Raw genomic sequence first — 9,676 nt, forward strand, 5'->3', positions numbered from 1 at the left:
ATTTTATTTTTGCATCCAAATAGTTGTATCTACAGACACACATTGGTTAGAAACAAGTTCTCTTAAGATGCTAACTTCAGTGGGTTTTGGATTAGACTGCTAGTGAAGTTACCAAAGAGAAATTTACTTGCTGTCAGCTATCAATCTGCTATGCTTCAGGATAAGAGATCTTACCTATGTCACTTCATGGGGAATGTGCAAACTTAATCCTCGGAGAAAGTCAGAGGTACAGATAGAAGGTATTTTATAAGACACAAGAATGCAACACTTTCATCAGTAAGATTTTTACTGTTACCAGAAATGGAGTTTTATTAGAATGGAAAAAGAACACCGCTCAAGCGTTTATATGCATTATGGAAAGTGAAGTTAAGAACTTGGAAGCTTATGTACTATGGTATCATGCAAGCCCCAAGGAATCCATTTACTCTTAAAGAGCTTGTGGCATGATCCCCTTAACTCAAGAAGAAAGACTAGCTGTTCACTTTGTAATCCTTATGTCACCGTCAAGAAAAAAAGAAGGCTCTGTCCAAGGTACAAAATATCCTTCAAGTGAATAAAAGACAGTTGCAGGGGGAAAATGTAAAACGAGGTATGTAATAAACTACAGAAAAAAAGAAAGCGCCTAGACTGATTTGAAAAACATCTTATATATTTTACATATCCAATTGTTATATTCACCTGATTGTGGGTCAAGTTTTATATAAACTATTTATACCTTTTGCGCTACCTAATTTATGCTTTTCATGTTTTTGCTTCACTAGACGTCGGATCTAACGGCTGGAAGAAAGCATTGTTACTCTGAGGACAGTTGTTATGACAGACACAGGTGTTGATCAACATCATTTGCTTTTTTAGGACTTTGCCCTGAGGACAGCGGAACTCAACGTGAATCGTTTTGGTGCTGTGTGGAGTACAGCATCGCCCATCATTGCAGAGGCCACAGTAACGAGGTTTGTATGCCTGCACGCTAGTGCAGTTCTTGTATTCAAAGCGAACAGCTTTCAGGGACTTCTTTGTTCGAATACATTTCTTCCCTTTCTAAGACAAATATGAAGAGACATTAGATACTTCATTGCATAAGCCAGAAAGAAGTTAAAAATTGACATGCAAGGATACAGGTCTACTCTGAAAACTTAAATTTGTTGTCTTTGCTCGTTCAACAGCAATAAGGCTCTGCAGCTACTTCAGTAGTTACTTACAGGTAACTCCTACAAGATCTGCCCTTTGACACCAGTGTGTTATTGGGTCAGTAATAAATGACAAATAATTAAAAGCCCACTCTTGTCATCTTGTCACAAGCCAAACCAAAATTCATTATGAAACTATACTCTGGTGGAAAACTACTCAGGCTAGTGTAGTTCCATCAGAGAATCAGGAAGCCGAATGAGCAAGTTACAGGACTAGATTCAGGGGAAAAAAAAAAGAGGGTTAAAACAAACCTCGACAGACATTCTTGTGACGCAAGGCAGAATCAAGCTTTATCCATGTTATTCTTAACAGACACTTGTCTAACTTGTCCTTGGAAGTCTCCAGTGACAGAGACTCCACATCTGCCCCAGACAATCCTAACAGTTCACTATTACTGCCTGGAAGGTTTTCACTCATTTCTTAATTTTTATGCAGTCTAAACTCTCCATTTCTTGTTGTATCCCCCACTGACTCAGAACAGGCTGCAACATCCGAGCACAGTTATGAGAACGCATCTCTGTTCTCTTGCATTCAGTAAAAGTTCAGTTCAATCAATTTTGCCCTATCAGAACACGTTTTCTAGACCTCTGATCATCCTTTTTAGTCTCCCCAACTCTTCCCAAATGTTTCATATCCTTTTGAAAACACAGTATTTAAAACTGCACAGAGTATTCAGCAAAGGCCTTAGCAATGCTTTCCAACACTCAGAACATTACACAAAGTGATGGTCCTCTTACTTAGCTACATGTTATTCTCCCTGACAGCAGCACTTGTATAATGTGTAGAAGCAGCAAAAAAGTCATCTCCCTTAGATACACATTTATTGCACCTGAAGTGTCAGTGTTGGATTTGCTTTTGGAAAAAGCATCTTAGGGATTAAGATAAGGTTTAATTTACCCAAGCAGATTTTGCAGGATTTCACATATTTCTCTGCAGTTCCAGATGCTCAACAGACTAGAAATCTGACATATCCATTCTGCATGACTGGAGCAACTATGAAGTATACATACAGGTAGTGTAATTGCATTTGTGGGAGAAGTTAGACTGCGTGAGCTGGCAAAACAGTCTTGCACATGAAACACATCTGATCTGTTTGGGATGGCTCAAATTATCATAGAATCACAGAATAGTTTGGGTTGGAAGGGACCTTGAAAGGTCATCTAGTCCAACTCCCCTGCAGTAAGCAGGGACATCTTCAACTAGATCAGGCTGCTCAGAGGCCTGTCCAAACTGACCTTGAATGTTTCCACAGGGATGGGGCATCTACCACCTCTCTGGGCAACCTATTCCAGTGTTTCACCACCCTCATTGTAAAAAATTTCTTCCTTATACCTAGTCTGAATCTACCCTCTTTTAGTTTAAAAACTCTTGTCCTATCACTACAGGCCTTGATAAAAAGTCTTTCTCCATCTTTCTTATAGGCCCCCTTTAAGTACTGAAAGGCTGCAATAAGGTCTCCCCGGAGCCTTCTCTTCTCCAGGCTGAACAACCCCAACTCTCTCAGCCTTTCCTCATAGGAGAGGTGCTCCAGCCCTCTGATCATTTCTGTGGCCCTCCTCTGGACCCGCTCCAACAGGTCCATGTCTTTCCTGTACTGAAGACCCCACAGCTGGACGCAGTACTGCAGGTGGGGTCTCACCAGAGCAGACTGGAGGGGGAGAATCACTTCCCTTGACCTGCTGGAGGTGCAGGACAAAGCTACGCGGCAAGAACAGCAAGTCTAACGCTTTCCAAAAACACTGGGCTTCCTGCACACATGCTAAAAGGTGTATTTACGTACACTTGCATCTGGAGCATTCTAGACCATAATATTGCAACCTTGGAATACAGCTGAAGAGACACTGCCCCCTTGCCACTCTTTGCAGCATACCTTATCAGATGGCTCTTCATTTTCACAAGGTCTTATCATGCAAAGCCGTGTCTGCTTCATCATCTCACACTGTTGATTTCTGTTGGTAACACGGGTGGAAAACCCCATTCCACAGCTTCTGGAACAAGCACTCCATTCTGTTGTCTGCTCAATGCAATTGGCACTTGAATCCGACACATCGATCCCGAGTGTGGCCTCTTGTCTGTAGGCTGGAGACAAAACCCCACAGAACTTTATTACAAGAACAACTCATGTGAAAATCTAGTATCTAATTGAGCTCTACCACATCTGGGAAGAAACACGTGAGACAAAACAAAAAGGTCCAAAATCCATGCTTTTGACAGGATTTAGGCATTTTAAAAGCTGCCTTTTTAGGAGCCCTGGATGGCAACTTCCTACATCTAAAAATAACAGAAAGGTGCCTATCAGTGTAAGCAGCAAAGCTTTTATATTCAGTTCACTCAAGCCCATAGCTGGAAGAATTACTCTCAATTTATTAACCAGTTTAGAATTCTAATAACTCTTTATTCCTCACTCTTGCCAATGCAAATACATCACAAATCTGTTCTAAAGCTATGTCATAAAAATATTTGTATTAGATATGATTTCAGAGAGGCTGAACGATTATCTAAACTAATAAACAGCATGGAAGTAAAGTTCTTTACTCCGAGAGTCATAAAGTCACCTAGTCTTGTCAATTATTGACAGGTTATAGCTAGGGTGATGGCGGGGAGGGAGGAAGGAAGTAATTTCCAGGAGTTAGCTACTCAAAGCCATAGCCAACTCTGATCTTTGTCCTGCCCTCATGGCAGAGTTAAGCTGTATTATGTAAATATTGCTCACTGTATAGCTTGGTTCAGCTGTTATCACAGCAGTAAAGAGAATGAGGCAACACAACTGAGCCGTCAGTGACAGCTCTTGCTGTTAAGCTCCTCTACAACAGCATTTTTGCCTTTTGCATGGTAAAGCTCGAAAAAAGGTGGTGTCCCAAGAAGGACGGCCGAAAGAATGTAGATAATCCATCTGTAGGCATTTTACAGATTAGCCTGTCACTGTCAAACAAATCAAAGAAAAGGAAAAAGAGTAGAAAGCTGGCAAGCTTTTTGTTTATACCTTTTGTGCCTTACAACTGACACTTCATAGCGCTCTGACAAGTTATTAGAGCTTTTCTTCCTGGAAACTTCCTTACTTGTTTTTCAAATGGATTAGCTGAGTTTCAGCATAACTAACTGCTTAAGACCACAAAGAGCAGTGACTGGAAGAGAATGCAGTGCCCTCAACTCTCAGTAGAAGTAGCTTATGAAAATTTATGTTGAAATAATAGTCTAATTCAAAGGGGATGGAGACATCATTCAGTAAGAAAACAGGGGGAAAATATTATGTAGCTTTATTTTTTCAATTACAAAAGCAGTTTATGAGTTTTGTGTTTTGGAATGGGATCTTTTTTTTTTCAGATCTACTCACTGTGTTTAAAACCACTGCTTCTCCAAGTACTTTGTAATACTTTTGATGCCAACAATAATGATGAGAGCTCTAGTACAGACAGGCAGGAATTTGTTGGCATTTTAGCTACCATGCTGACCACTTGTAATAGCTGGGGAATTTAAGGGGAAAAAAAAGTCTCTTGTAGACTAAGCTGTTAGAATAGTATTTATGATGCAACATATTCTTGCAGAGCAACTAGCAAGACCGCAGCTTTGATCTGGGGTGGAAATAATGTTTGGAGGATTATGAGCTTGGCCCTGTTTTATTCCACTCACTGAACTACTCTGTACCAGATAAACAGAAATTTCAGAATTGGGAACTAACTCAAGTTAACCATCTTTTAAAACTGCTATGCACATTTATCTTCTGAATATCTTTTCTTTTACCTATCAAGCTCTGCCTTTATTCATAACCACTGGTATACTTACTAGTGACTCCAGATGAGAAAAAATGAGCGTAAAAAATGACGACACAAAGCAATGTGTCTTAGATTTGGCAACCCCATGGATATTTCCAGTATGATACCACCTCCTCCTCACAATGTGATAATTAGTTTTAGTTTTCTCACCAGCCATAGCAAAACCTCCCAAAATCACTTCATCTTTAGGGTCACAGATCCACTTCTCACAGCACTCTCCAGGGACTTCGATTTTTCTGGGAAAAGGGCAGTCGGGGCCGGGGAGCAGCAGGTCCAGGTTACAGCGGGGCAGGCAGCCGATCTGTCCGTCTCGGCAGGTGCACTGGTACTTGCAGCTGGGCTGGAACGTTTCCCCGTTGCGATAAATCATCCCATCAAACACGCAGTTGTCTCCTTCCAGCACTAGTGAGAAAAGTGAACGCATTTCACCGACACGGAGGGGACGGGCACCCTCCCCGCGCCTCCCACCGCCCTGTGACGGGCTGCCCCCCCGCTCCCCGAGCAGGCCACACTTGACACCCCTCCGGCAGAGGCGAGAGAGCCCTCGGCCCGCCGCGCTGCGGGCAGCCCCAAGGAAGGGCCGCCGCGCCTGAGGGGAGGCGGGAAAGAGCGGGACAGCGGCAGCCCCAGCGCGCACCGCGCGGGCCCGGCCCGGGGAGGCTGTCCCCACCGCCCCGGGGCGGGAGGGCTGCCGCAGGCGGGGGACGCCCTGCCGGCCTGCCAGCCCAGGCACTTCCCGACCGTCCCGCCCGCCGCCACCTACCCATGCAGATGCCGGCGGCCCCGCCGCCGTCCTCCGGGCCGCGGTCGCAGTAGAGGCCGCTGCTCTCGTCGCAGGGCAGCAGCGGGGAGCAGCTCTCGCCGCGCTGCCGGGCGCACACCAAGCAGCAGGAGCAGCCGTCCAGCACGGCGGGCACCCCCGAAGCGCAGAGCGGCGGCTCGGCCGGGCAGCGCCCGCCGCAGGACAGGGGACACGCCGGCTCCCGGCCGCTCACCTGCGGGGAGAAAGCGGCCCCGAGGGCCAGGTCATGGGGCCGGCCCGGCCGCCGGCTCCCCCCACCCGCCGGGCGCCCCGCACTTGCCTCGCACAGCCGCAGGAGGAGGAGCAGCAGCAGGGCGGGCAGGCCCTGCCCGCCGCCTGTCGCCATGGTCCCGGCAGCCGCCTCCCCGCCGCGCCGCTCGGCTCTGCCCGTAGAGCCATTGCAGCCGCTTATATAGAGGCCGTCGGGGACCCCCTCCACCACCACCCCCCCGCAGCGGGCAGCGCCGGCCGGAGGCGGGGAGCTGGAGCCGGGCCGGGCGCTCCGCTCCCCCTGCTCCTCCCGCCACCTGCCCCGGCGGCGCCGAGACGCTGCCCCAACCCCGCCGGGCCTGCACGGCCCTCCCTCCCCGGCTCCGGGCGGCACAGGCGTCAGCCGGCTCCCCGAGGCGTTACATGGAGAGAGGACCGGAGCCCCGGCGGCAGAGCCGGCTGGGCATCTGAGGCGAGGCGCTCCCCCGGGCAGGGACTGCTGCCTTCAGCCCGGCCCTACGGCCCCGCTAACCCACCCTGTTTGCCTGCAGGCATCTTCCACACGAGTTATGCTGCTGGTTAGAAATTGTAAGGAAGCAGGATGCCCCTCGCTGCTGTTGAGGGGCTATGCCATGGTCTCCGGCATGGCCAACACGGTTGGGCAGTGCTTGGTGTTCAAGACTGGCCACCCCAAACATAAGCATCTCTTGGGGCTGCGCTGCTTCTGGCCCTGGCCTGAGGCCTCTTGAGCTCTGCAGGCATTAGGGAGGTGGGAGCAGGCCCCATGAAGGTAAGGGGCTGTGGGGTGATGTGTGCTCCACGGCAAACTCTTCAGTTTCAAGTCACGGGCGCTGTTCATTACTAGAGGGGTGCGGGTATAGGGGCTGGTAGGAAACAGAAGTTGTACAGGGAGCTCTTTGAGGTCCATGCACCATGAAGCGCCTGCGATGAGTTGAAAAGGTAATAGACCCCTCAGTGCTCACATGGTGTGTGCGACCGTGGGAGATGCAGAGCCAACATGTCAGCCTTCAGGAATGCTTTGGAGAGGTAACTCTGTGCTGTGCAGTTGTTTTAGTGTGTGCAGGACACATTTGGGCCAAGCATAAGAGACTAAATCTGTTAACGGGTTTTACTTGTCAGGAATTGCCTTCTGCCCAAGGCAGGCCTTCTTGGGTCTTGCTAGGATACAGATATTCTCTATCCCCGGTTGTCTGGGGCAGATAATATGCACTGGATTCTGTTGTGGCTTGTTAAAGAGAAAATATTTGAAAAATAAACAAAAGTTGTAGGCAGACTAGTGAAAACAAGATGCCTTTTAAGCTTAAGACATGACACAAGTGGTACTAATGAATTTACAAGGCTGCTGTAACTCTATGCCAAAGCAATACTCAGCACAAAACCAGAAATCACCAGATACAAGTTTTGTTTTGGACAAAAGTTACCATTCCTTTCTTGATAATGAGTGGCAGCAGCGGGGTTTCTGGAGAAGCCTGTCATTCTGGGGAAAGCAGACCCGCACAGAAACATGTAATCTCTAGTCACATATTGGCCGTTTGTTTTCTCATTCACAAACAGCAAGACCAGCCAAGGGGAACATTGGGTTGTTCAAACTTTATTAGCAGCTTGGGCATGGGTTTTAGGTTATTTCAATCATCCACTGCCTTATGGATCATTTCACCTTCCTTATCTCCTTTTTCTTTTTTCCCCCCTTGCTTCTTTGCCTTTTGCCTCTGATTTAGGCAGTCAGCGCAAAGCCACTTTTTACAGCTTGTGAACAGAATGACCAATGCTCTTGGCCAAGCATTAAGATTTGCTAAAGAGAATGTTGTGGTTTAACCCCAGACGGCAACTAAGCCCCACACAGCCGCTCGCTCACTCCCCCTCCAGTGGGATGGGGGATAGAATCGAAAGGGTAAAAGTGAGAAAACCCATGGGTTGAGATAAAGACAGTTTAATAGGTAAAGCAAAAGCCACACACCCAAGCAAAGCAGAACAAGGCATTCATTCACTCCTTCCCATGGGCAGGCAGGTGTTCAGCCACCTCCAGGGAAGCAGGGCTCCATCACGCATAATGGTTACTTGGGAAGACAAACACCATCACTCTGAACATGCCCCCCTTCCTTCTTCTTCCCACAGCTTTATTGCTGAGCACGACGTCATATGGTGTGGAATATCCCTTTGGTCAGTTGGGGTCAGCTGTCCCAGCTGTGCCCCCTCCCAACCTGCTCGCTGGAGGGGTGGTGTGAGAAGCAGAAAAGGCCTTGGCTCTGTGTAAGCACTGCTCAGCAATAACAAAAACATCTCTGTGTTATCAACACTGTTCCCAGCACAAATCCAAAACACAGCCCCATACTAGCTACTATGAAGAAAATTAACTCTATCCCAGCCAAAACCAGCACAAGAAGCAAGGCTGATCCTGTAGTTTTCCCAGAAGCAGGACTGTAAGCCAGAGGTGCACATGGCACATACAAGGTCTGTTTTTGCCTGTCCCTCCGTATGTGAATCTGATGAGGTTTTCAGTGCCAGTAATCATTCACAGCCACTGAAAGTTATCTTCCCTTTCAATGAGATTACTTCACACCACTCTTAAATATCTTCTGGACTGTAAAAAAGGTTTCACCACATAAAACTGCAGAGAGAAACAAAGAAATGAAAAGAATATTTACCAACATTTTTAATTTGGAAAAAATAACCATTTTACATGTATTTAATAAAGTATTAAGTCCCTGTTCGTTTATAAAATACCAGTTATGAAAATAAGGTGATGCTGCAGTTTAGTACAATAGGGCCAAATACCTTTTCCCAGACATTTAAGTCCCTCTAAAGCATGCATAGTTTGGAATCCCTTTGAGCTACCAGTTCTGGGATGCTGCTTCACCTTCCTAACAGTGAATTTTTTGTCTGTACTTGTTTTACAACTTTTTTAAGGGTGACATACTTTTCTTATCATATGAAAGTACCCTTTGTTTCTCCTCACAGGGTAAAGTAATGATCAGGTGGAGGGGTTTCTTTCCGTCTCAGCTGGCAATGAATAGCGTTTATTCATGATATAAAATTAGTAGGTACAAATAAATATTTTAGTTTCTCTGGGTTTGCTTTTTTTAAAGAACTGTATTTAAGTGGGTTAATATTTGGGTTGCCACCTTGGCTCTAGCTGTTCAAAAGAGTAATCCCTCCTAATATGTAAAGAAATTAACCTCCGCTCTTCTCTCTGCAGGAAGACACAGTCGGAGAACAGTGTCGAGAGGTGTGAGTTCAGGAACAGAGTCCAGCAGCAGAGTCCCAGGATTAAGAACATACTTAAGAGCTTTCCTGCACCAGAGTCGCAGGCAAGGAAAGTGTTGAATGGTACCCAGTAACAGGAAAACAGGTCAGTAATCTGTAATTTCTGACCCTTAGTGACATAACCTGCCTAGGTATATGAAATCTAACTAGGAGCTGTGAAGGGGAATAAACACTGAAGTGTTCTCTAATCTTAGCTTTAAAATTCAGCTTCTAAATGCTGTGAATGCTTAAGGAAGCCAGATAACATGTCTCATGCTGCACTTAAGCATTGTCAAGACACAAAGTGCTTTTCAGATATCTTTTCTTTTTAGAAGGGATGCAGCTCTGTACTTACTGTGGAGAGCGTATACCTGAAGTCAGCAGCAGTTGGTATGAGCTCCTACATGGGCAAATGTCAGCTTTTGCAGTCAAAGATTTC

The 9,676-nt window shown here is 46.5% G+C and overlaps 1 protein-coding gene across 2 annotated transcripts; it reads right to left on the bottom strand.

The window, feature by feature from the left end:
* Positions 1-268: 268 nt before the first annotated feature.
* CCN3 (cellular communication network factor 3) lies at positions 269-6,109 on the bottom strand. Of its 2 annotated transcripts, none has more exons than XM_068396776.1 (5): positions 6,051-6,109; positions 5,725-6,011; positions 5,112-5,363; positions 3,059-3,267; positions 269-1,038 (listed from the first exon to the last, which is right to left on the bottom strand). In XM_068396776.1, exons 1-5 carry the CDS (start codon positions 6,107-6,109, stop codon positions 742-744), a joined length of 1,104 nt encoding a protein of 367 aa, XP_068252877.1. In that variant the 3' UTR covers positions 269-741. The 2 variants fall into 2 exon arrangements, with proteins under 2 accessions (XP_068252877.1, XP_068252878.1); XM_068396777.1 differs by having other exon boundaries at positions 5,725-5,956; positions 6,044-6,109.
* Between the last annotated feature and the right edge of the window lie 3,567 nt (positions 6,110-9,676).

This window comes from Nyctibius grandis, chromosome 3 (assembly GCF_013368605.1).
Source record: "Nyctibius grandis isolate bNycGra1 chromosome 3, bNycGra1.pri, whole genome shotgun sequence".
Classification (NCBI taxonomy): Eukaryota; Metazoa; Chordata; class Aves; order Nyctibiiformes; family Nyctibiidae; genus Nyctibius; species Nyctibius grandis.

What these genes read in the sequence shown, in the direction of transcription:
- CCN3 (XM_068396776.1), bottom strand. Translation starts at nt 6,109, where the DNA reads ATGGCGACAGGCGGCGGGCAGGGCCTGCCCGCCCTGCTGCTGCTCCTC. An exon ending in GGGAGGTTTTGCTATGGCTG is followed by an intron (nt 3,268 to 5,111) that starts GTGAGAAAACTA and finishes TTTTGTCTCCAG; the next exon opens with CCTACAGACAAGAGGCCACA. An exon ending in ATGAAGAGCCATCTGATAAG is followed by an intron (nt 1,039 to 3,058) that starts GTATGCTGCAAA and finishes TATTTGTCTTAG; the next exon opens with AAAGGGAAGAAATGTATTCG.